This window comes from Protopterus annectens, chromosome 1.part2 (genome assembly GCF_019279795.1).
Source record: "Protopterus annectens isolate FY-2018-M chromosome 1.part2, PAN1.0, whole genome shotgun sequence".
NCBI classification, from domain to species: Eukaryota; Metazoa; Chordata; order Ceratodontiformes; family Protopteridae; genus Protopterus; species Protopterus annectens.
This window is the reverse complement of record NC_056727.1, coordinates 256,427,899-256,455,633: the sequence shown is the minus strand read 5'-3', so window position 1 is coordinate 256,455,633 and position 27,735 is coordinate 256,427,899. Positions and strand designations below refer to the sequence as shown.

The following is a 27,735-nucleotide window of genomic DNA, read 5'->3' as shown; positions in this document are numbered from 1 at the left end:
ATAATGTACAAAGTTCAAGCCCAAAGGATAATCAAAAGTATGCTGTAGCTCAGGCTAATGTTGCCAGTGACATACCAGATTTTCAAAATAAAAAGGACGGCAGACCATACATTTCATTACTCATGACAGTTTTTACACTATCAGGGTTTAAAAGGTCAAAGGTAATTGCAGTCAATAGCAAGCCTTTGGAGTTTGGATTCTGAAATAAAGCCAATCCGTTTGGGAAGAAAATAACAGCAGAATTCTTGTTACATTCTCAGTGTGACAGTACCATTTTAAAAATTACATTATGTCAAAATTAAGTGTTGTGTTAAAATTTAATGTAAAAAAATAGTTTGTCTACAGACTTGCAAGAGCTTATTAGCAGCAAATGTTTATTTCATGCAGAAAAATGCAAATACAGTCAGCACAGCAAGCAATGCTGCCGATTTATAGTTCTTAAAGCTGCATTTCATGCAGAACATGTAAATAAAGTCAGGGCAATAAGCAATGCTATGTTATTTTAAGGACCTGATACTAAATGCAATCAAACAAGAAATTAAAAGAAGAGGTTTAAAGGAAAACAATGGGATATCAAATCCACTCGCTCTATAGGCTGTTTTCTTAAGTCGCCCTTATGTACTACAGGTCAAAAAAAATTAACAGCAAATTTTAAATAAAAATCTGTACACTGATTTTGAGTTCAGCTACCTAATTCTGCGTACTATTTCAGTTTCCGGTTTAGAACCAAAATTAAAAACGTGTAGTCGGCTCATAAATACTGACGTCACATCTGCCTTACCTTCTCGAGCAGATCCTGAGAAGTTTCCTCCTCCAAACTGACGTCAACTCTGCCTTATTTGCATGCTCCTGTGATCCTCCCATATTGCAATGTCATTGCTGCCTTGGCCAGCCCACTATTTTCTTAATAAAAGGGATTAGCATGCTGTGTGGAACTTCTTTTGCATTCAAGTGAATCCTGTTGGCTCCATTTTGTGTCAAGGACTATCAACAAGTGTTTTTCTCCATCGTTGGAATAATTCAGGTAAGTGTTTGTGTAATTTTGCTTTCGCTGTTTAGATAATGTTTTATTACTTTGGCTGGTTATTGTTGTGCTCTGTTCGGTTTTGTTTATGAAATCGTCAGGTCGGAAGGTAGGGGGATGTTAAATGTTGTGTATGTATTGGTTAAATTGGTTAAATTTATGTATTTAATTTTATGTATTGGTTAAATTTAGTAAGGGTTTCGCTACGTAATCTTTGTTAGTATGTTTCCGAACTTTTTATAGTTGGAGTACGCTGAAACCACGTGGTCCTCAATGGCGAGAGTAGTTGTACTAGTTGTAAACGTTTCTGTCTTTTGGTTTATCCGGGTTAGGTCGCAGGTCTTTGAAATGTTTTTACTGTCAGTATCCATTTAAATGTATAAACTTTTTCTTTAAATTGTAATTATGAATCAAGCAAACGTAAGTTAATGAGTGAATTAGTTACGTTTATGTAAACATTTGAATTTCAAATGAAGTGTGTTGAACGTTTGATCGTTTGTTGCCAAACAAAAGCGCTTTGAAAATGAAGTGTGTTAAACGTTTGAATTTCAAAATGAAGTGTGTTGAACGTTTGAGAAAATGTGTTGCCAAACGAAAGCACGTTGAAAATGAAGTGTGTTGAACGTTTGAGAGAGTTTGTTGCCAAACGAAAGCGCTTACATACATACATAGCTTTTTTTTAATCAGTACTGCATTATTTCTTCAGTTGAACAATTAATCTCAAAAGCTTATGGCTAACTAATTACTGATGTATGTAAGAATAACTGCACAAAACACATTAATTATAACTGCTAGCATCAACCTTTGGTCTGCTACTCTTAAGGATAAGGTGTGTATGTGTGTGTGTGTGTGTGTGTGTGTGTGTGTAACTTCCAGTAACAGTAGCCACACTGTGTAAAAAATTTAGTGCACCAAAAGGGTTGCTTTGTGCAAGAGCTTTTGATGTGTAATGCTGAGTCACAAGGCTGGCTCACCAGCTCTTTAGCATTAGCTACATGTTTTTTTCTGTCTTGCACATTGGGCCGGTGGGAAAAGTAAGCATAAACAGCTTGTGCAAAGTTGCTTGTCACTTATGCTAAATACTGGTTTTCTGAATTTTGACTGGTCATTTGAGGCTGTGTTTAGCAGTAACTGCTCCTTGTGGCTAAGCACTGTGTTTTTGTGACTCTTGCCCACTATCATATCTTCAGTGGCCTTGATTTTAGCATTTTCAAAACCTATTTTATTTTTTAATGTTGCGGAATTGTTGGCCTGTAAGTCTGTGATTGTTAGTACTTAAAGAGATGTGAGAGCCCATCATCTCTGAGAATCTGTACTAGATATATATATTTTTTATTCTCTGTTGAATTAATTTCATTGTGTTTGTACATTTTCCTCTTCAGAAGGGTAAATTCTTTCTTATGCTTTGGACCAACAGCTCACTTATTAACTTCTTTCAATGAGTCTTTTATTGTTTTTGGTTACTACAATAAATTAAATAAGAAATGTATTCTTTCTTTGTTTTTCTAAAGACTTGACCTGTTCTTATAACTGCATATAAATAGGTCTCTTTTTTTATGGCAACCGATTCCCAAGGGAGTGAATAGTGAGATTTGTATATTTATTCTGGGATGCTTAAATATGTCATATTCTAGCAATAATTAGTGTATTGCTTGCTTTGATGATGGGTAGTGGTTTTGTAACGTTTATTTCTAGCATATTTAAATGTTTTAAGATCTTAACAGCATTTCAAACCCAGTTCAGAAGATAGTCTTACTTTACATATTTTCATAAAGTGCTTTTGAATAGAATGTATTGTGCTTTCTTCCAAATGATTATGTTCGTTTGCATACAAGGAAAACTAGAATATTTAACGGCCAGAAAAGTGATTCCAGCTTTGGCTTGGTGCTCTGTATACCTAACTCATTGCTATCGAAGGCCTTTCACTTCAGTGGTTTGGTAGGTAGCAGCTTTTGTCATTTTGGGGTTAGTTTTCTGTCACTGAGTTTTATTTATGTGAATGCGTGTATATTGTGTGTTTGTGTATTTGATTTTGTAACTTTCCCTAGCCTTTATTTTAGTAATCCTGTGTCCCTCGTACTTGCAGATATCAACTCCGTTTTCCAGTTTTCACAGAATAAGTGTCAGATTTAGGAACATAGGTTATAGTTGGATCATTTAATACAGAGCTTACTGTTTGTAGTAGCTGATTAGGTATTGAGGAGGTTTTCCTAGTGTTTGCTATTTACACTTCAGTCATTATCTGACCTTTTAGAATAAGTTAATAAACATCCATTCTGTAGCTCAATGCACACTTATGCACTGAGGCTATACATTACTCATTGTGTACAGTTCTCCTATTTATTTTTAATCATAATAATTTGCAGTTTTCTAGTAGAGAACATCAATTAATTGCAAATAGTCATAAAAATACTTTGTCTCTAGCAGCATGTCATGTGTCATGCTAAAAAATGGGACATTATCCTAGCTATTTACATCATTTCCTTGTATATGGAGGAAACATTTGTAGGAAGACCATCATTGACTTCGATTAGCAAACATTTTGCTAATGTGTTATAAGTCAGCAGAATTTAAATTTTTAGTATAGCATCATATATTTAAAACATTGTTTTCAACAGCTAGCAGACAGTTTGCAAAATCAGACTAATTTAAAAGCTTTGTGAAAGACCTCATCTTTTATCTTTGTCAGTTGGCCAACTTCCATCTTAAACTGCGTGTTTTTCAGAATATTTGGTTGTATGCCCCACAGATGACTTGTGCTGTTGGCTAACTAAAGATGATGGTTTGGAAAACTTTTTGTAGGGGATTTCTCCATTTCTCTGCGGTGGAGTACCTTTGAAGCTGTTGAGATTAAGTAGGGGAATGGTCCCTCCATGGCTGAGTGGAGAGCTTTGCACTTCCTACAGAACTGCATCTGATTATCTTGTCTTGGCAAACTTTCTGTACTTAGCCAAATAGTTTTTCAGCCAACTATCCTGTGCCTAGGTTGATTTCTTGTAGGCGATCTTAGACATACAAAAAAGTCCAAAACTAGTGGTTTACTGGAGTAAGAAAAGAACAATTTCCCAGCATTAACCAAAGCAGTCTTACTCACTTCACCTGTAGCATCTTGCTTCTTTACTAGAACCTTTAATGAGAATAAATTCTTAGTCTGTGTGGAGAAGTGCACATGCATCTTGGTAAGATGAGTGCATACAACATTCAAAAAATTAAGTGTCACTTCTATACTGAACCAAATTCTGGGAAGAAGCACATGTACCCATCTCCAATATTATTCAGAGCAGACTTGCCTTGTTATAAGCAGACAACGTACTTGCTGGTATCATTTTTTAGTTACAGATGTCACTCTTTTTTTTTTTTTTTTTTTTTTTTTTTTTTTTACTGTTAGGCTCAGATTTCACAGACTTCTCAGTAAAGTTACATTTGTTGGCTCATCCACCATTCCTGTTAGCCTTAGATCCCTTTGTTTAGATTCTAGGACTTGCTATGCAGAATGTAAAGTATTGCCCATTTTTAATGGATAAGGTGAAAAAGTGAAATGGCCAACCACCTGGACCACTGTGATGATGATTGTACCAAGAGGCATGTACAGTCAGACCAGATTTTTCTCAGTTTAAATTTCTATTTTTCCAAGTCTATTGGTTTTCTAGTACCATGACTGGGAATGGATGCCATTTCTAAGTCAAAGTATGATTAAAGTTTGTGAAATTGGTGTTTCGATCTTTGATGTTGTCCAAAAGTGCTATTCGCACCTGCAATGTACCCAGAATTGACTACTTCTGCAACTCACATGGAATTAAATGTGTTGGTATTGTATCTAAATACAACTAATTCTTTGATACCCATTGCCCTATTACTATTGGAACTGTCTGGGTATCCTTTCACATTTCTATCATTTCTGCTTACAAATCCTTACATTTTATTACCTTGTCTCTATATGTAAGACACTGTAGTTATTGGGTCTAGCAATTCACAAAAATAGATGCAAGAGGAACTGATGTAGTCCATGAAAAGAGAAAAGTAGCATTTTTTCGTTATGCCTTACACTAATGGCAGAGGGTCTGTATACTGAATCACACCCAGAAACAAGTTGTGCATCTATTTCCAGTTCTGTTTTACAGAACCTGCATTTCTCTTTTTCCCACATGTTCAATGGGCTTCATAGCATTCTCTGTTAGATACTTCCATGATGGCATTTGATTTCTTTCCTTCCTTTCACTTATTGCCCTGTTTTTTTGTGGTAAAACTTTATCTGTTAATTTAGCTGTACGGTAATGTCTTATTTACTTCTGTTATATCACATGGATTTCATTTAAAACAAATGTACACAGTAATCAAGACTATATTATCAGACTGAAAATTTTTGGGTCTTTCATCGATCTTAACATGCCTATCCATCTCTATTAAATCAAGCAACTTCCCTTAGATCATTTTCTTCTAAACCGAGGGCACATTCTTTGGTCTCTGTTTCATGTGGGCATTCTACAGAAAGAATCAGAACATCTTCCTGTGACAGATTCAGTTCAACTGCATCCTGTCATTCGTTCGTCTTTCATATAGAAAATCACTGGCCTATCACTCCACAACATTGAGTTCCCATTTTTTCCCTTGCTGTGGAACTCCAACTGAACTTTTGTACTGGCTTCCTACTGAAGGCTCCAAAGTATCAAGTGCTTCCTGTCCACTTGTTTTTGCTGCGACATTACCAGAGTTGGATTTTCAACACTCACTCCACTTCGCAGGTAATGCATAACTTCAGTTTCTGCGTCTTTAACTTCTCCATTACTAATCCTCTTTTTCTTCCCCCTTTTGTTTTCTTATTTTTCTTTTTCTTTTGTAGTAAGTTTTCCATATCATGATGCCTTTGCCTGCATTTCTTAGGTTCATAGGATGATACTAGGCTATTGGTCTGCAGGCCCTTAAAAACCCAGCCAAAAATTTCCAGTAGGAACATGGGTGTGATCCCAAGGTTATATTTTCTATTTCCCATCCAGTTGTCCAGCTTCCTCTTAGAGGGCTAACGAGGTACTCTGCTTGACATGGACAGGGAGTCTATTCCACAGACTTGGTGCTGCTTTTTTGTATTCATTAGTTTGGCCTTCTCCTTTGCAATATAAATATTGCACCATATCAGATCTCTTTCCCATGTCCATGTTTCTTTTTTATACATTTCAAAAATCACTAGGTTTTGTTATTTTTGCTCTTTCTCACTGACTTTTCTTTCCAAACAGCCCAAAGTTATAATGTTTTTCATGGATCGTTTGTATTAATGAACACACATTTGAAGCTTTTGACAGTTTTTCGACTGCAAGTATTTTCTTTCCTCTAATTTCTCTTAATCTTTTTAAATATTTGTTGTCTGGAAGATGGATGAACCAGAAGTAAGTCGGCTCCTTCACCACCACCACCCCCCCCCATATCACCTTGACATGTATATAGCTGTCTGATCGGGAATCATGCACATTACAGGTTCATCATGTTCTACAAATTTTATTGATTGATACGAGTGCAATATAGATGGCCAATGTCCATATTTGAATGTGCAATAAAACTCAAGAGTACAATATAAACTGTTCAATATATGTTTTATATATTTCTGTTTTATATGTTATGTTTTTGTGATGTCACATTACTTGTTTTGCTAAAATATTTTCTGTTATGTGTGGCTTTTGACTAGGAACGAAGCAACATAATTTTAATATACACTGTGGTGCAGATTTGAATGAAAGTCTACTTTGACTTGCCTTGGAAATTCTGGGCTTCTTGCATAATAGTAACAAGTAATGATACAGTTTCTTACTTGCCCTCAGTAGTCCACTCCATCTCTATGGCTCTTTTTGTCATATCAGTTTTGGTGCACTACTACTACTACATTCTACAACAGATTTCTACCACCCATTTTGTGAGAGGTGTGCAGAAAAAGTACAGTCAGTCAAGATAAGATTTTTCCTGAGTAGATCTATCGATGTTTTGTAGGTGAGCATGACCATACCCTTCAACATGTTCAGTTAAACTAGTCTTCATCATTAGAGCAATGTTGATAGAGGCAGAAGCCACACTCACTTGGTAGGTCGCATTCTTAACTACAAGAAAAACTTGCATTCTTGAGTCTTGTAATGCGGTGGTGGTGCTGCGGTAGCGTTGTCTCCTCACAGTAAGACGCTGCCCGGTTCGAATCTCAGCTAGAGCATCTTCTGCGTCGTGGGGACATATTATCCAGTCTTCACTGTGACTTGGCCAAATGCCACTGTCTCACTTTCAATTACACCCCCAAGCATGTCCCAATGATTTAAAAAAAAAAAGATATAACTTGTCTATAATAGCATAGTATTTTGACAAAGGTGGCTTCAGTGATTTTCATTTACATGCAATGACTGTTTTAGCTGTAGTCCATAATATTTGTCATAGGGCAACCTTAATATCATGTTGTCTTCTCTTTATGTGGAATAAAAATTAAGTAACGAGAAGAAAGTCCTTCCCAGCATATTGAAGTTTTGCTGTAGAGTATGTTAAAACTCTGAAGGACTTTGCAGTCTTAAAATACACGTATTTGCATCTTAACTGCAAACCATTGATATTTCTAGTAGTCTGGGGTAGACTCTGGGGAATATTTTTTGAATCCTCTTTAGGGAGAGAAATAATCATTGTAATTTCCAACCATAAATGTTCTACTGTGGTGAAGCGGTATCTAGAGCAGGAAAAGATAGTATCTTGGCCCTTCAGATTCTTGTACAGACTGGCTCATCTCTTTGGCAGATGACTCCTTTATCTTAAGCCCTATACCCAGGTAGTGATTCCTTAAAATGACATACAACTCTTAACACATCTGGCATGCTTTGCTTGGTCCAAATCATTTTTCTGAAAGTATTATATTAAACGAAGTACTTCAAAAAGCCTTGGATTTGTCTCCTTTTATGCAGCTGTAACAAAATCAACAGATAATGGAAATCGCCTGTTTCTAATACATACACATATATATATATATATATATATATATATATATATACACACACACACACACACACACACACACACACACACACACACACACACACACACACACTGGTTGGACTTGATGAAGAAGTTGTCCCCATATCAGTGAACCCCAGTCCCATCAGTTCAGAAAGGGGAAGCTTCCAAGTCTAATTGAGAGTAAAAAATGCTACTAGAGGAGACATCAAGTAAGTGCCTCTGAGTTTTGATATTTTCTGCTAAATTGATGGAATATGGTATTGACATGCTTATCCACTTAATTTATGTAGCCTGTTATGGCTGCATTAATAAACTTAACTCTTTCATGATACTACTCCTCTGAAAATAAGTTCAAGCCTTTGGACTAATGGAAAAGGACTATAAGCTTGCTGCTATTTCCATCGGTTCATAGGTAGGTACTAGGCTATCTGCACGAGGGCATTTTTAAGCCTAGCCAGAGTATGTTTGCTTTCGCCGCCACATCGATGAATTAACTGAGACTTTGTCAAGCAGAGCCAATGAAGTTATCACAGGGGTGTATTTTCTGTTACCCATCCACTCTTCAAGGCTTCTCTCGAGTGTTAGTGAGGGGCTCTTCCTAATGTAGTTAAGAATTTTGTTCCAAGGCATTGGAAGTCTCTGTGACAGGATTCTATCCCTCCAGCATGTTCTATTTATTGTTGTGATGAGGTGTAGCTCACTAGTGCGCGTGGCTCGCAGTGACTTGGAATTATTTAGGTGGAGCATGTCCATCAATTCTGAGTTGGACATGGCTTTGTAACTCAGGCAGAGATCACCTCTGAGTAAGCGATATGCCACTGTGTACAGCCGGAGTTTTTTCAGTCTGGTTATATAGGACATATGTTTGAGGCCAGTAATCCTCTTGGTGAGGTGCTTTTGTGGTCTTTCCAGCTGTTGGAAGTGTCTTGTGAGGTACATCCCAAATGGGGCATTGTACTGTATGATGGGTCTCATGAGTGCCGAGTAGAGGGGCACTATAACCTCTTTATTTCTAGATGTGAACACCTTGGTAATTAGATGGGCCACATAGAAGGATTTCCTAACTACTTTGGCAATATGATTTTCAAAGGAGAGATATCTACCTGGTCCCCAGATCTTATCTCTTCTGTATTAAGGGGGCTGCCACCTATGTGGTAATTCATGGGTGTTTTGTGTCAAAGGAAAAATTACTTCAAAAAGATCAACACATGGCAGGTTCAGGTTAAAGCACTTTAATCTTGCATCAAGGAGCCAAAAACATGCTAATACAGAGTTTGTCCAATTAGAATCAGGAAGTGAAGCTATTCTTATACATTTCTTACAAGACATTGCCCACCAAGCTGACGTAATAAATCCCAAGTTCTTTCAATATTATTTCACAGCAGCTGTTTGTCCATGATTTTCTGCTGGCATATCAAGTTTACAAAAATAATTCCTAAGAAAAATAACGTGGCCTTGATGACCACCGGTCAGATACAACTTCTTACTATGCAATGTTATCATTCAAGGTACTATGGCTAATTTGAGCACAAAGCAAGTACAGATTACAGTTCATTTCTTCAAGCAGTCTTCGTTTGATGTATCTCCTTTTCCGCAGCTGTGCATGTTCTCATAACACGAACAGAGCTGATTGTTCATATTCAATCACATTATAGAAAACAGTATTGTTCTATTCATTCACTATTCATTCCTTTTCCTGACCTAGCAGATAATTACCTGCTTCTCAGTAAATTTCCGAAAGGCATTAACATGAATTTTGCTGTGCTAGCAAATACTGGGTCAGACAGCATCTTGCAATTTTCATAAAGCATACTGCAGTTTGAAAAGCATCTTCTAATTTCATACAGAATTAAGCTGTACATAAAATAGAATGAAAGGTGTTAACTCTTTTAGCTTCTAATAAGCACTAAACATATACATTAATAGGTTCATAGGTTCATACTAGGCTATCTGCCCTAGGGCATTTATAAGCATAGCCAGAGTGTGTTTGGCTTTCGCCACCCATTTTAAAATTTTGCTATGCCCTTTTTCGAGGTTAGTATACTGTGCCTTTGTCTAACAGTGACACAGAAGTGATACCCGGTGTAAACCTACCATCTCCCATCCACTCACCAAGATTCCTCTTGAAGAGAGTCAATGAGGGACTCTGCCTAACCTGGACTGGGATTTTATTCCAGAGTGAAGGGAGCCTCTGGGTATGAATCTGTCCCTCCAGTGTATCCTATTTATTTCAGTGCTGAGGTTAGTCTCGAGTGCGTAGCTCGATGGGATTTTGATTTTGAGGTGCAGCATGTCCATTAATTTTGGGTTGGACATGGCTTTAAATGTCGGGCACAGATCGCCTCTGAGCAGGCAGTATGCCACTGAGTACAGCTGGAGTTTCTTTAACTGGGCAGCATATGGCATCTGTTTGCACCCTATGATCCTCTTGGTGAGGTACTTTTGGGGTCTTTCCAGTTGCTGCAGGTGTCTGGTAAGGTGCATCCCAAAAGGGGCATTTAGGAGGGATGAGTAAAGAGGCACTATGACCTCCCCTGATCTAGATGTGAATCCCTTCATGATTATATGGGCTATATAAAATGTTTTTCTAACCACTTTGGCCACGTGGTTGTCAAATGACAGATTGCTATCAACTTGGTCCCTAATTACTACTTCTGTACTTAATGGATTACCACCTATGTGGTAATTTGTGGGCACTTTGTTTTTGCCAAAGGGGATGACTATACACTTTTTGGCGTTTAGCTTGAGGCCATGGCTCTGGCACCAGTTGTCTGTTTCTATGAGGCCCTTTTGGAGGATGCTTGTGTCGGCTGGAGAGTCTATTATGGCGCCCAGTTTGCAGTCATCTGCAAACTGGGTCAGCCACAGTCCTTCCATGTTGGGCTGTACCTCCGAGAAATATATACCAAACAAGAGAGGTCCCAGGACTGAGTCTTGGGGGACGCCACTTGTAACTTGTTTGGAGTCTGACATGGCTCCAGCAATTCCAAAGATGTGGGTTCTGTCCTTGAGCCAGTTTGCAACCCATCTAATGACATAGGGGTTTATATTTAAGCTGGTGAGCTTATCTATAATGCCTGAGTGGGGTATTGTATCTCAGGCTTTTGCGAGGTCCAGGTAGCTGTGTGGACCACCTTCCCCTCGTCAATGGCCTTGGTGACTGTTTCAAAGAAATCATCCAGATTTAAGAGGCAGGATCTGCGCTTAACAAAGCCGAACTGGGTAGGATGCAGTGTCTGTAGGTCCCCAATATCTTTATTTATGAGGTCCATTATCCTTTACATAGCTTTGCAGACCAAGCTAGTCAGGCTTATGGGGCGATACTTTCCAGAATCCGTTGGGGCACCACCTTTATAGAGAGGGACCACTGTTGCTGTACGCCACTCTTTGGGCACATCCTGTAGTAAGGCTGAGATTGAACAGTAGTTTTCTATCTGGGTTTAGCTCTTCTTGGAGTTCATGTAGGACGCAGCCCGGGACACCGTCTGGTCCCATTGATGCTGTGTTCTTTGCTTTGGAGAGGGCGGCTCTTACCTGAGCATCTGAGATGTTGGGGGGCAGCACTCTGCTGGGATAGATATTTGCCCTTTTGGTGGGTAGGGGGTGGTAGTTAGCACTGAACATGTCAGCTAGGATGTTGGCAATGTCTGGGTTTAGTGTATTTTGTCATTATGGACTAATTCTGAGCATATCTGGGAATTACCACCCAGGTTCCGAACATAATTAAAGAAAGACTTGTGATTATCCTTAGTGTCCTGTGCAATTTTTCTCTCTAAGCTGGTCTTAGACAATTTTATGAGTGCCCGTAGTTTTTTGCTAATACTGATCAGTCATGCCTTCCCCTTTTGGGATTTTGCTGTATCATTGAGTAGCTTCCTCCCATTGTATGGTTTGTTTATTGCTGGGGTCCACCAGACAGGACGTCTGCCTTTGGAGGATTGGGTCTTGGTTTTATTTGGGATTGCATGATCCATGCATTTCTGAAGGTGTTCATATAATGCATTTATAAAGGTTTCTGCGGTCTGGGCCGTATTTTCCACAGGCACGGGGGCTTTCAAGGATTCCACCTCGTTTTTAAGGAGTGTGAAATTTGATTTAGAGAAGTTTTTCACTGTGGTTTTCTGTGCAGGGGGTGGGGTCAGGATGTGAATGTACAGTGAGATTAGTTTATGGTCTGATCTTACCAGTGAGGGATACACTTCTGGTCTGGAGCATAGAGTCCCCATGTTGGTAATGATCAGGTCCAGTATGTTTTACCCTCTTGTGGGAGTGGTAACAAGTTGTTCCATAGCATTTGAGTTTATAAATTCTAGGAACCTTTGGGCTAGGGTGTTGGAGCTAAAGTAATGCTCCCAGTCTGTTTGGGTAGTTGAAGTCGCCCAATATAATGGTGTTTGGAGAGACCTTCATATTTTCCAGTGTTCTCAGGAAGGCCAAGGTGTGGTTCCTGGGTTTGGGAGCATGGTCTGTAGCAGGCTATACACTGGAAGGCAGTTTTACCCACTGTTAGTTGCACATGGATAGTCTCTGATGCTTTGTGGTTTTCCACCAACCTGGAGGTGTGGGTATCTTTGAATATCAATACTCCCCCTCCTTTTGTGGTTCGGTCCAAGTTTTGGGGCCGAAAAGCATGGCATGAGGTATAACCTGGTAGCTGTGCAACAAATGCTTGGGGATATAATGCCTAAGGATAGGTGAATGTATAATGTGCCTCAAGGACAGTTGTTGGACTCTGTGTACCTGTGGTTAAATAATCGGGTATTTTGCCATTATCGGGACAACAGTTCACATGACCGCTATATAACCTGTAGGAAGTTAACATTTCTGCCCTTCTGTGTTCCGAGCAGTATTTCTCATCTTTTCATGTGTCTTGGGGTTTTGCAGTTCGACGTTTCATAACACGAGGCATGCAAGAACTTTTTAACCATCGCAGTTTGTAGCTTTGTATATTATGGTTTGGGAATGTCAAGAAAATGCCAGTTTGTAGCTTTGTTATTGTTCAGGAATGTCAAAAAATGGCCATTGTTAAAAAGGTGCTTGCATACCTATTAACTGCATGTTCCGGATTTGCAATCTTATAAAGATCATTTGGTAATCTACAAGTGTAGTACATCACACTTAGTTCTGCGCAGCTTTGGGCGTGCCGTCATTGACTGGCACACTAAATGGGAGGGGATATCGAAGACTGACAGGCATGCTAATTCTCATGTCAGTTTGTGTGAACTGTAAAATATTCAGGCACTCGGCGAACTCCATCCTCTAACTTTTTTTACCTTTTCATGGTGGCAAGCTCCCCTGCCCCCCCCCCCCCCGCATTACAAGCAGCACTCCTTAAAGCCGTTAGAATGTTGCAGTATACTTTATAGAAATGCACACATCATAGTTCTAATGTCCCTGACAAAATTTCATTTTTGGTACTGAATGAAGTTTTATGTCCCTAATACAACATTACATTGATGTCATTTGGGTTGCTATCAGCACAGATGCTGAATATTAATTACATTCCAGTCAGCACTGTTGAATAATCATACTGCTGCTGCCTCCACAGGGCTGGAGGCGTGTTTGGCTACTACGCATCCTGTGAGGTGCTACACTTGTAGATTGCTGATCATTTACAAGGCTGTTTTACTTTTGAAAGACTGTCACGGATTTGTGAATTCTTTTTTCCCCTTTATCTTGTAAAGTAGTACTGAATATATAAATAAATGAAAAATTACATTGCTTAAAATTATTAAACTTTTGTTGTGTAGAGAATTGCTTGCCAAATGTTACATGGGCAAACCCTTGCAGCCTCATTGTATTAGCTCCTGGGTGGTGTGTCCTTATCCCTCCCTCATTCCTCTGACGTAGGAAAGATTTTAAAGCACCTACTAGTGCCCGCCATAATTTCAAAGGGTACTGCTGAGTTTTTCTGCCTGGTCGCTTGCTTCTGTCCTGAGGTATGTACCTATGATTATTACTGATTTTACAGTGCTTTAACTTTCTCGGTGTTTGCCGACAACTGCAAGTGAATTGGCGTACTGTTCTTACGCTCACAATTCAGAAATAGTATGCTTTTACCTAAACTGCTTTGTTATTAATGTTAGCACTGTTAAACAAACTCTCAGATAATATGCAAGTGCGTATGGATACATGTGGTCTGTGATACTTTGTTGCCTAGACGTCTTGTATGTGTAAAGCATTAAACTAGGGTAGAGACACCTGGTGCGTGTTAATATTCTAAATGCCATAAACGTATCTGTTGTACTCTGTAATTTGTTTGTCCTAGCAAGCACGCTTTTAAATAAATACAACGCCAAACCTTATCTGGCACTCTGTAGAGTAGTCTAATAAGTGGGTGTCGCAAACACACCAAACGACAAATCATAGCGTGTTCTGCCTTGCCAGTTCAGTATGACTCAATGTACTTTTCAGATGAATCATGTAATTACGCGTCTTGCCTATTGTTTAATTGTATTACAACAGAATACTGAGGGATTGTGTTAGACGCTAATACTAGAACTCTGTTGCTTGTGTAGTTTTCACAACGCTTACAAGTTTACTTTATTGCTGCATGGGTTTTGTTACATTTCAATAAATGTGCATATTCTGTCTTTCCCTAGGTACTTGCCCCGTACATTCTAACCGCGTGGCTACCAAGAGTTAAAATTTGTTACAGGAACACTCTTATCACAGTGCAACTGCACAGACAGGTCCTAGCCTTCAATCCCACAATTAAGATTTCACTAAGAAAAGGTTAATAACTTTAACTTGCTGTATAAGTCTTGAATTAACTTACTACCTCAGGACAGAATACCTGGGCAGGCAACCAAACAGTATCTAACTCAGGCTGCTGCCTACCCTGGTCAGATAATACCTAGACCACAACCTTAGTTCTTGCCAGGTAAGATAGACTCTATCAGGTCTAGTAACTAGCATTAGTGGCCTCCTGCACTTACCTGCAGTATTTTACCATTGAGACCCAGAAAGCTCCTGGGTGGTGTAACCCCGCTCCGCTCCCCACCCTGCCCCCTTATCCCACCCGCCCCCACTATCCCTACATTTAACAGCTCAACAACCACACCTCATCAGCCTTAGAACCTATCAAACTAGTCCACCCATTAACTAAATCTCCTCCCATAATCCCAATATTCAATTAACACTTATCATCCAAATTCTTGGACCCACCTATCTTAGTATACTATCCTGCCTCCTAATATGTCAAAGCAAAGAATCTTTTATTCCTCTTACACTACCACTTATAATCATCCCTTACTTACTATCTAGCTATGAAAACCTTGAACTCATAGGATTTCACTACCCAAAGGGACAAACTTGTATTGCCACAAATCTGCTCCCTAACAAACCTTCTCCTCTTTATCACCCTTTAAGGACCCAAGTACTTACAGTACCTACCTCACCCAACTACACCCAAAGGGCCCAACAACAAAACACGGGCAAAAGATACTATATAAACTTCAAAACTCTTAGATCAACTAATAAAATGTATCACTAAAGATGGTGATATACACCCAAACCCAGGCCCAACCCCTCACCCCAACTCTGTCACCCCAACTTTAGCCCAAAGGTCAACTACCTCCTTCTTATCTTCCATCTCAACCTAAGAAGCATCAACAATAAACTCCATAACCTCCATACCATGCTAGCCACTCATTTCCCTGATATTATGTGTCTAACTGAAACATGGCTCAAACCAGTCACCAAAGATGAAGAAATTCTTCCACCTGGATATAATATCTTAAGGGTTGATCGAGCAAACAAAAGGGGTGGCGGTATAGCTGTTTTATACAAAAGTTCACTTAATATCATAATGCATCCTATCCAACCACCTAAAATTGCTAATGCAGAGTCAATAGCCCTAAAAATATGTTTAAACAACCAAAAAAGTATTAACCTTTTTGTAATTTATATCCCACCTGGGAACAATGTAGAAACTATGGAACAAACATTAAACTGGTTAGCCACTAACTATCCTCAAGAAACCTTTGTACTAGGTGATGTCAACATTGATTGGACCCAGTGCTCCGCACAGACTAACCCCATACCCATTAACCTGTATGGATTCTCCCAAAATATAATCTCTACAACAAGAGTAGGAAATGCCCACCAAAAAGAGAGTATACTTGACTGGATTCTACCAATAATCCCACCCATAAATATACCACTGGGACCCTTCCCAACGATCTTAGTGACCATCTCGTCACTTTCATAATAAAACACAAATTTTCTAACAATAACCTTCCCATACACAAACTTGTTAGAAATAAGAAGAAATTTGTATCAACCCAATTTGTAGCTGAACTTAAATCCTGTAACTGGTCTAAGCTAAAACTTTGCCCTTGATGAGAGTGTGACATTCTTTACTGACACATTCCTAAAGATTCTGGACACTCATGCACCTAACCGACTTACCATAACTAAGGTGGATAGCTCCTGGCTAACCAGGAAACTAAATCCAAATTTAAACTTAGAGATAAAGCTTGGGACAAATGGCGATCCACCAAGGCACCCCTAGACCGTATTAAATTCCAGCAGCTTAGAAACTAAAAAAAAGCCAGTAATTTGGACAAAAGAACTTTTTCTGTCACCTCCAAGAGAAACACCAGAACAACCCAAAAGTTCTGGGCTGGCTTAAATAATCTCCTCCATCCCGGTAAATCAGGTACCCCTACCCTGAGACACTTATTGGCAAAACCCAGAAGACATAGCTAATACTTTTAACTCCTTCTTTACTGAAACTATCCAGTCACTAGCCAATCAACTACCCCTCCTTCCTCTCCCTAGCTAACATTTCTGAGGATACATTCCCTCTTTAAATTACAGCCTATCCCCACCTCTTACATCAGAATCTTACTGAAGAAACTCAAACCAACCACCCTCTCGGCAGACCAACTCCCAGCGGAATACTTACAAATAGCAGCAGATGCGATAGCCTATCCTATCTCTATCCTGATTAATTGAACTATTACCGAGGCCACTATCCCTCGATCTGGAAAATATCCCACGCCATACCACTCCATAAGGGTGGCTCTTCTACCGAACCATCCAACTACAGACCCATAGCAATTTTGTCTCCAATAGCCAAAATCATGGAAAGATGTGTTCATAAACAATTTCTCCATTACCTCACCCTAAATAACCTATTGACCAAATCCCAACATGGTTTCAGACCCCACCATAGTACTACCATCGCCCTCCTTTCTTTTACTGACTCAATTAATACAAATCGTAATAACAGAAAAATATCTTCCGCTCTTTCTTGACTTGTCAAAAGCCTTTGATATGGTCAATCACCAACTACTTCTCCACACTTAGAAACCTTCCACTTTGACACTTCAGCCCTCAAATGGTTCCTTGCTTATCTCTCTGGAAGGCAACAGGCAGTCCAATGGCAAAATAAGCTCTCTCAACTACTACCCAATACCATAGGTGTTCCCCAAGGCTCCATACTAGGTCCCCTTCTCTTTTCCGTCTTCATAAACGAACTCTATTCAGTCATCCCCAAAGCCATATTCATCCAATATGCAGACGACTCAACCCTTATCTGTTCAGATGTCACTCTCCTGCTTTAGAAGTAACAACCCAACACTGCTTTGCTACAGTAGAAAAATGGCTCTTTGAGAGGAATCTCATCCTAAACCCAAAAAAAACTAAGTTACTACTATTCTTTCCCACCTCAGCTCATCCTCTAGTGCAACACAATACACAAGCTAACAATACTACCTTCTCCGTTCAGTCTAAAAACGGGACCATAATTGAACCCGATACCAACACTAAACTACTAGGGGTGACTATTGACAACAAACTTAAATTTGACTTGCATATCAGCCAGACCATAAAAGCTGTAAATAAGAAACTCGGATCCTTGTATAGAATCAAGAACTCCCTAACTCCCAATGCTAAACTAACTATCACCCGTACCCATCTCCTCTCCACACTTCTCTATGCCTCACCTGTATTCTCTTTCCTCAACATATGCGATATTAATAAACTATCCGTGACTTACAATCACATTGCCAGATTTATAACAGGGGCTCCTTATAGAACTCACCACTGCCACAATCTAAAGAAACTTGACTGGTTAGAACTATCCAATCTTCTCAAACTAAACCAACTCTCTGTAGCATTTAAAATCATTAAGGAACCTGACAAAACCCCTTCACTGAATAACTTACTGACCCCTACTCTAACCTAAGTAGTCTTCGCTCCTCCAACAGATCTCTGGTCCAAACCATCAAATCCAATAATATGGGCGATGCTCTTCGCCAATACAATAGGAAAGGTTTGGAACTCCCTCCCTAACTACTTAAGACTCACTAACTCCCTCTCTCAATTTAAAAAACATCTTATACAATTCTTTAAGGCACATTGGCTATGCTCATGTGCAAATCCAGACTAGTTGCTAATTGAACTACAGCATATCCTATCCTACTTGAACTAGCTAACTGGGGTTCTCCTCTTTTTGGCATCAAATAATTCATAAATAAACTGACTACTACCCTATTTAGTTCGTTCTACTGTAATCAGTTTCTCCATGATCACTTGGAACCCTGCAATGGTGTAGAACTTTTTGAACATAGTAACATTATTGTCTCTTGAATTTGTCTCTTGAATTTGTATTGTACTTGTAATTTTGAGCTGGATTCTTTACTGTCTTGTTGATACAATAATCATGCCAAGAAAAGCATAAAGAATGTTAATTTGTTATGTCTTTCATTTATGTACCTGTAAACCTATGTGTTTTCTGTTTTTTCTCTGTGGAGCTTTTCTCCCCGGGCCTCCGCTGAAAATGGACATGTATCCAGTCGGACTATCCCGGTCAACAAATGTAAAATAAAATAAATAAAATAAATAAATATTATTTTATTTATTATTTTTATTATTTTTATTTTACATTTGTTGACCGGGCTAGTCTAGCTGGAGATATTTCCATTTTCAGTAGAGGCCCGGGGAGAAAAGCTCCACATACTTAATAATAATATAGAAAAAAAACAAAGCAATAAGAGTCAATGCCACATACATTAGGAAGGAATTAACGTAACATTGTACAGTAAACCATCGGGATAAAAATGTGGAAGATAACATTTACATAACATTTGTTGGCAGAGTAGTAATGTAAAGGAAGAGAGAGAAGTTAGGTTACAGGCTAATAGTAGAATATTAGTCAGGGTTACAGCAAGGGCATAACCATTGAAGTTTTAGGTGATTTTTAAGTTTAAGTTTGAAGAGTGGAAAAGAGGAAATAGAGGTTAGGTTGGGTGGCAGCATGTTCCATTTCTTACCTGTGGTGGTGGAGAACAAGGAGTCGCCAGCTAAGTTGTTAGATTTGGGTATATAAGCTAGGAAATTATTAGAGGAGCGTAGGAATGAAGATTATTATAGGGTGTTATAAGATTGTTTAGTGTAGGTGTGTTGTTAGGAAGGTAGAAGATTTTGTGAGCAGTTGTTAGTTGAGAGAGTAGCGCATTTTGCAGTTCAAGCCAGTCTAGCTGATGTAGGTTAATGCAGTGATGGGTTCTGTAGGGCTTACCAGTTACAAACCTTGCAATACTGTTGTAGGCTTTGGTAAGTTTGTTGAGATTGTTTTGCTTTAAATTGGTGTAAATGGGAGAAGCATACAGGAGGGTAGAGAGTAAATGAGAGTGGGCAACGGTAGTTCTTGCTTTTGGGGTGAGGAAGGGTCTTATCCTATACAAGGAGCCTAATTTTCTGTTAATGGACTTAATGGTGTTATTAATATGATTGTCAAAAGTGAGTTTATTGTCTATTGTGACTCCTAATAACTTACAGGTCAGTTCAGGTGATATAAGGGTTCCATTACTAGCTAGGATGGAGAAGTGTATGGGAGGGGTCTTGTTGTTAGGAGTAATTAGAAGTAATTTGTTTTTTTTGGCATTCAAGAGTAAGCACCGGTTTTGGAACCATGTTTCTACTATGGAGAAGACAGTTTGGCTTAGAGATTTCAGCTCAGGGAGAGATTTTGCAGAACAGATGATAGTAGAATCATCAGCATACTGTATGCAGGTGGATTGAGGAATAGCTACATGAAGATCATTTATGAACAGAGAGAAGAGAAGGGGTCCTAGAATAGAGCCTTGAGGAACTCCTAGTAAAACAGGGAGATATGAAGACAAGTGATTTTGCCACAAAACAGCTTGTTTTCGGTTGCTGAGGTAAGACTTGAACCAAAGGATAGAATTAGAATCCAGAGAGAGGGATTGTAGGGTATTTATAAGTAGGGAGTGATTGACCATGTCAAAGGCTTTTGACAGGTCAATGAAGAGTGCAGATGAGAGGTAGTTATTGTTCCGGTTGGTGTTAATAGTATTGGTGAAAGATAGAAGGGCAGTGGTGGTGCTGTGAAAGGGTCTAAAGCCATGTTGGCAGCTGGCCAGGATGTTATTTTTAGTTAGGTAGTCTATTAGCTGATGATGGATACATTTCTCCATGATCTTAGCTAAAGGTGAGAGTAGTGCTATGGGCCTATAGTTGGAGTACTATTAACAGACTGCCTAGATCTATCCTGCTGTACATTACATTAGAGAGACAGAATATGTTCAAACACGTGATAAGGTCTGCTGAGGTGGCAGTCTAGTATTCAAGTACTTCCCCTGTATTTTTGTCCGCATCTTATATCAATGTATAGCAGGTTCTTGGGTTGAGGTTGCCAGGCAGGTCTTGAAATGGCTGCTCAACTTTGATTGTTTATTAGATGTCTTTATTGAACAATTTAACCATTTGCTTTGCAGAAATGTACAGATTATTTTATGCTGTCCCTGTCTCTCTCCCTCCCTCCTTGTCTCGTCTCTCTCCCTCCCTCCTTGTCTCTCTCCCTCCCTCCTTGTCTCGTCTCTCTCCCTCCCTCCTTGTCTCTCTCCCTCCCTCCCTGTCTCTCTCCCTCCCTCCCTGTCTCTCTCTCCCTCCCTCCCTGTCTCTCTCTCCCTCCCTGTCTCTCTCCCTCCCTCCCTGTCTCTCTCTCCCTCCCTGTCTCTCTCTCTCCTCCCTGTCTCTCTCTCTCCTCCCTGTCTCTCTCTCTCTCTCCTCCCTGTCTCTCTCTCTCCCTCCCTGTCTCTCTCTCTCCCTCCCTGTCTCTCTCTCTCCCTCCCTGTCTCTCTCTCTCCCCGTCCGTCCGTCTCTCTCTCTCTCCCCCCGTCCATCTGTCTCTCTCTCTCCCCGTCCGTCTGTCTCTCTCTCCCCCCCGTCCGTCTCTCTCTCTCTCTCCCGTCTCTCTCCCGTCCATCTGTCTCTCTCTCTCTGTCTCTCTCTCTCCCCCGTCAGGTCTCTCTCCCCCATCCATCTCTCTCTCTCTCTCTCTCTCCCAGTCCTTCTCGGTCTCTCTCTCCGTCCGTCTCTCTCTCTCCCCCGTCCGTCTCTCTCTCTCTCTCTCCCCGTCCTGTCTCTCTCTCTCTCTCCCGTCCCATCTCTCTCTCTCTCTCTCTCTCCCGTCCCGTCTCTCTCTCTCTCTCCCCCATCCGTCTCTCTCTCTCCCCGTCCGTCTGTCTCTCTCTCCCCCGTCCGTCTCTCTCTCTCTCTCTCCGTCTCTCTCTCTCGCGTCTCTCTCTCTCTCTCTCTCCCGTCTCTCTCTCTCTCTCTCTCCCGTCCGTCTCTCTCTCTCTCTCTCCCGTCCGTCTCTCTCTCTCTCTCTGTCGCGTCTCTCTCTCTCTCTCTCTCTCCGTCTCACTCGCTCTCCATCCGTCTCTCTCTCTCCGTCCGTCTCTCTTTCTCCATCCGTCTCTCTCTCTCTCTCTCTCCATCCGTCTCTCTCTCTCCCCCCCGTCCGTCCGTCTCTCTCCCTCCATCATAATTTATATTTACAGTGGGAGAAACCATGCTGGGCAATGGGTTTTGGCTGGTTACTCTACCTGAAGTAGGCATACCTGCAAGTCCCAATCACTGTACCAATGTACTGCTCACTGTTGGAGTTACAAGCAACTATGAATAAGAGACATTTGAAAGAGTGAACTTGCTATCTTATAAAGAAATGTCTGAAGGATGTGGTACCACCAATACAATTTGTCTGACCTGTGTGGGAAATTGCTGTCTTCCCAAGATGTGACTGTTATTACTAGCGCTGAGAAAATGCTAAAGGGTAACACCTGTGACCCTCAGACAATTTGTGGGATACATCTGACAATCTGTGTACTGTGTACTGTCACTATTGCATGGCAACGCAATTTTGATCTGTTTTCGACCTAGCTCTAAAATGTCTAAGGACTGAAGGTAATTCAAGTTTACAGTTGCTAGTAGTTTTGCCAATAACAGCACATTGTCTGTTTACCTTCCTTTGTAATTCCAAGCTGAGCCTTAAAAATCTTATGATTTCAATGTTTTCTGTTAAACTGATACTTCTAGCAACATCTCAGTCTGAAGCAGGCAGTGCCTAGTACTGGTATTTTTTTTTTGCTGGAATTTCAGCTGCAGTCTTTTTTTCTCTTGACTCTTTTCTCTTGACTATGGGGTTTAAAGTGACCTGACCATGTTTCTTTAGTCTGTTTTCTATTCTGGTTTCATTCAGATTTACTTTCAAGTTGTGTATTGTGTCCACATATTGACAAATAACTATGTATTTATGATTTTCAAATTCAGAATCGATTGCAAAAATGAGTTGTCTACTCACTGAATTTTCTAGCCTTTTCAGTGGTCTTGAGGTTGCTTATTACCTGTTGTACTAGTGCTTAAATCGAAAAGAAACCAGAAAACAGCAAAAAAAAACAGCATAGACTAAACAAGCATGCTCAGTTCGGGCTTGGGTGTGTGTGACTGCAAGCGAGGGGGCTAGTGTGTGTGACTGCAAGCGAGGGGGCTAGTGTGTGTGACTGCAAGCGAGGGGGCTAGTGTGTGTGACTGCAAGCGAGGGGGCTAGTGTGTGACTGCAGGCGAGGGGGCTAGTGTGTGACTGCAAGCGAGGGGGCTAGTGTGTGTGACTGCAGGCGAGGGGGCGGGCAAGTCTCAGTGTGCCTGTGTGAGACTCCAGTTAATGCTTCTTGTTTTTGGGTTTGTTCTCTCAAAATTTGTGGTTTTCTGTAATTTTCCAAGATAAAGTTAGTAGCTGAGAAAGTCCAGCCTTCATAACCTTGCGAAAAATGCACGCCAAAGCAAGACCTGTTTGATCACCTGTCTCAGTGTATAACAGATCAACTTTTAGTACTGTTTACATGTCCCCGCAGATATAATTTGCCTTGTCTAGATCTCCTGCATTTAAGGAGAATGGGATATTAAACTAGATTGCTCAACCTGGTGTGCGTCTAATCGCAGTTATTTGATACCTGATTAGAAAGTAAAAATTGCAGCTTTACAAAATAATCCACTCTACTGTTTTACCTCTTAGCCTATTTACGTTTACGTACTGTATGAGTTTGCGTTTTAAACCATAAGCTAGAAATAGTCGAGCTGGCTCAGAAATGATGCCGTCATATCTGCCATAGCTCTTGCTGTACTCTTCAGTAGACCCCCCCCCCACAAATTGATGTAACCACAGCCTGATGTGAATGCTGTATAGATGAGGCACCCATCTTGTGATGTATGAGGTGCCTTGACCATCACACTCTTACCCACAATAAAACGGACCGACTAACGTGTGGAACTCTTTTTCTTAGTGAGTGTATCCTGTCGACGTGATTCAAGACCTCAACACGGTTTGCATTGCCTGCAGCTTGACTGAATTTTTTCTTCATTAGTAAGGTAAGTCTTCGTAATGAAGTCAGATGTTAATTATACGTGGAGCCTCTGTACTACTAGACCTTAATATTGTGCTCGCAAGTGTTTGACTGCACATTGATAGATTGTATACCATTTGTGTGCGCATGTGCCACGTGCTACCCTGTTTGCTGCTGTTACTTGATTACTGTAGCTCTTTCGTATTTATTGATGCTATATTATATTATGGGGGCTGTATTTTAGAATGATGTTTTTATAATTACTCGTTGTATTTCTCTGTAATGATGGCATTTGGTAAATTGAAAATCGGCATGCGTTTCTCTGCGAGCGTCCATGCGTCAGTTTAGTGCTCTGTGTAATGCTGGCCAAATGTAATGTAAGTGCGTGTGACCGTTCACGCGTCATGTACATGCCCCTGTCCTGCATAATTAATGTTTTGATGATGAATTGTTTTCAATCACCATAAAAACGTTGTCCCCTAATGGCTGCACATAGCAAACTCCAAACTGACGAGGTTTGTATAACATCCACAAATCACTAGTACTACTCCTCTCATAGGAAAATGTAGCCAACAGTCCAAGTACGAGTAAAAACACAGCTTTATTTGATGGTAGCACAAAAGTGAGCGCTTTTGCCAAACAGGCTTCTTCAGACTTTACAACTAATACTCTATGAATTCAATTTAAATAGACCTCCCAGTACAATGATTGGTCGAAGCATTATTTAAAACAACTCATAAAATAATGACTAAATGCATTAATAAAGAATTTAAAACCATATGAAACTTCATAAACATACATTCTATGGAATAAAAATAGGTAAGAAGTCAAAAATGCAGAATAAAATATATATTAATAAGATATATATATAAATGTATATATGTGTTACAAAAACAACCATACAAATACATATACTATAGTATTCATAATGTCAAAACTTTAACACTCCTTTAAATCACTTTGGTCTAAAAATCCTCCTGTTTTTCAAAACAGGTTTAATTTGAACCTTGTCATTTAAACCTGGTGGTTCATCTGGGGAGGATGTTTACCTCCAAAGGGATGGCGTAGCTATGGGCACATCCTGTGCCAATAGCTACGCCAACCTAGTAATGGCAGCTTGGGAGGACCAATTTCTGTATAATTATGACCCTTTCAAGGAATTTGTAGGGTTGTATCGCAGATTTGTGGACGACCTCTTTTTTATTTGGTTAGGGGATGCGGAAATGCTAAGAAGTTTTGTGGAGTATATGAATACATCTACTGACTTCCTGAAATTCACCTTGAATTATTCGGATACCAGAATTTCATATTTAGATGTAGAAGTGTTTAGGTTAGAGAATGGATTACTTAATACCTCTATCCATCAGAAGTTATGTCATAGGAATACACTACTACACAGAGGCAGCATGCACCCCAACCATATTTTTCATAACATACTGAAAGGTCAGTTTATGAGAGCATCTAGATACAACCCTTTAGATGATGGTTATGAAAGGGAAGTTGAAGAGTTGAGGCGAAGGTTTATTGAAAGGGGATATGATGACAGATTGATTGAGATGGTCATTTTGGAGGTGAATAATCTACGAACCACTAGAGCTAAACCATACTTTTCTGAGCAAGTTATACTCTCTGAGACATGTACACAACCCCATAGGGGGGAGGTGAGACCAACTATGGCTTATACCAGAGACACCAAGGCAGTCAGGGAGATGCTCAATAAACACTGGGACATATTATTGTCTGATAGTGAGATTGGTAAAATGGTAGGACCAAAGCCGAGAATTGCTTTTAAGAATAAACCTAACTTAAAGAGGTTGTTATGTAAACCAAAAAATATGAGCTTTAAGCAAACGGTCATTAGATCAGATAGAAATACTATGCCTTGTGGTAGGTGTAATCACTGTGACTACATCAATAAAGACCTGATGTTTATACATCCAGTTACTGGATATAAGTTTTACTTTAATACTGACACTAACTGCAACAGCAAGAATGTGGTTTATATTGCGAGATGTGGAGTATGCCCTTCGTTTTACGTTGGGAAAACCAACAGGACCCTCAAAGATCGTATCAGGGAGCATAATTATCAGATCAGAATAGGCTCTGAGGTTAATGCCTTAGCTAAACATTGTAAAGTAACAGGTCCAGGTCACACCTTTAGTTTTAGTATTTTACAACACTTATCAACCAGCCATAGAGGAGGTGACATTATAAACCAGACCCTTGAATGTGAACTTAGATGGATAATTAGAATGAGGGCAGATGAACCACCAGGTTTAAATGACAAGGTTCAAATTAAACCTGTTTTGAAAAACAGGAGGATTTTTAGACCAAAGTGATTAAAAGGAGTGTTAAAGTCCTGATATTATGAATATTATAGTGTATGTATTTGCATGGTTGTTTTTGTAACACATATATACACATATATATATATATATTTTATTAATATATATATTTTATTCTGCATTACTTGACTTTTTTATTTCGTAGAATGTATGTCTATGAAGTTTTATATGTTTTTAAATTTTTCGTCAATGCATTTAGTTATTATCTTATGAGTTGTTTTAACTAATGCTTCGACCAATCATTGTACTGGGAGGGCTATTTAAATTGAATGCATAGAGTATTGGTTGTAAAGTCTGAAGAAGCCTGTTTGGCGAAAGCGCTCACTTTTGTGCTACCATCAAATAAAGCTGTGTTTTTACCTATACTTGGACTGTTGGCTACATTTTCCTACGAGAGGAGTAGTACCAGTGATTTGTGGATGTTATACAAACCACGTTAGTTGTGCAGCCATTAGGGGACAACGTTTTTATGGTGATTGACTTCATTTGTTTTTATTCGGCTACGCTGTTCCCGAGCTCTGTTGGTGTGCTGTGCTGCCTTTTGCTGTGTTACTCGATGAATTGTTTTGTTTGCATTTAGTAGTAGTTTTTAGGATGCTTGGCTAGCAAATAGAGTTGTAGTCGTTTCATGATTTACACACACAGTCAAGGTCTGATTAGTCCAGCATTTTTTTTTGAATTAGTGAATCAGATCATTGTGCTATCAGAAAAAGTAAGCATGAATGCAGTGTCCCAATGCCATAAGCAGACTTTGAGTTGTGTGGTATAAAGGTTTTTATGTTGGCTAGAACAATAGAAAATGACAAGCATATCAGTTTAAAATCATTCAGTGTAATTTCCTAAAAGACACTGGTGGCTATATTACTGATACGTTGGCATAGTTTTTCCAGGTTTTGAGCTTGCTTTATAGAGATTATGCTCAAACATATAGTGTATACTGAATGCATTTTAGAAACGTGTACTAACATGCCTTAGAGAACAACGTGCTTCGTCACTCATTTTTCTTGTGGAAGAGTTAATTGTTAAACCTTGATTTATATTTATGATACTGTTAGACAAGTAGCATATTTGTCCAGGTTGTATAGTGTTATTGCCTTCAAGCCAGGCAGTTATAAAATTTATAGCTGTGTAATTGTTGATGTAAACTAAATTGTATAAGTCAGAAACAGAAAAAATAAATAACTTTATTTTGTCGTATGAAGAAGCCTGTAAATGTGACTATTGCACAAATGTGTTCACTCCTTAAAATGATATTTGGCAAATCCTAGACTGATAGCAGTGATGAAGCTTGCCATCACAATGTTGCAACCTAAGGTGTTTCAACATGTCACAGGCCAAATCGGTTAGTGGCTAGGCCAAGGTAGTGGACCTGTTGTACAATGTGTATGGTGCAGTCATGCAGCAGCAGCTCTTATCTTGTCCTAGCATCAGCTTTATGTCCCGGCATCTGTTTATATTTTATAAGATTAAGTTTAATTTGGGAATACCATTCACATACTTTTATAGCAGTGTAAACTGCCATTCGAAATTGTATGTTATAGTGATTAGAAATTTTGCACAGTAAATGTTTCAAAATCAATTGTTGAATAACTGCATTTAGGTGCATAGGTTCATACTAGGCTATCTGCCCTAGGTAATTTATAATCCTATGTAGAAGTTATTTGGCTTTCGACACCCATTTTAAATTTTTGCTATGGCCTTTTTCGAGGTTAGTATACTGTGCCTCTGTCTAACAGTG

At 39.5% G+C, this 27,735-nt stretch overlaps 1 protein-coding gene across 1 annotated transcript in view; it reads left to right on the top strand.

Annotated features, from left to right (window-relative positions):
• Window positions 1-27,735, top strand: part of DNAAF10 (dynein axonemal assembly factor 10) — an 874,610-nt gene that overhangs the window by 631,968 nt on the left and 214,907 nt on the right. The window contains exon 8 of the mRNA XM_044055954.1: window positions 3,714-3,738. Coding sequence (XP_043911889.1) covers window positions 3,714-3,738 — 25 coding nt within the window. The remainder of the gene's footprint in view (window positions 1-3,713; window positions 3,739-27,735) is intronic.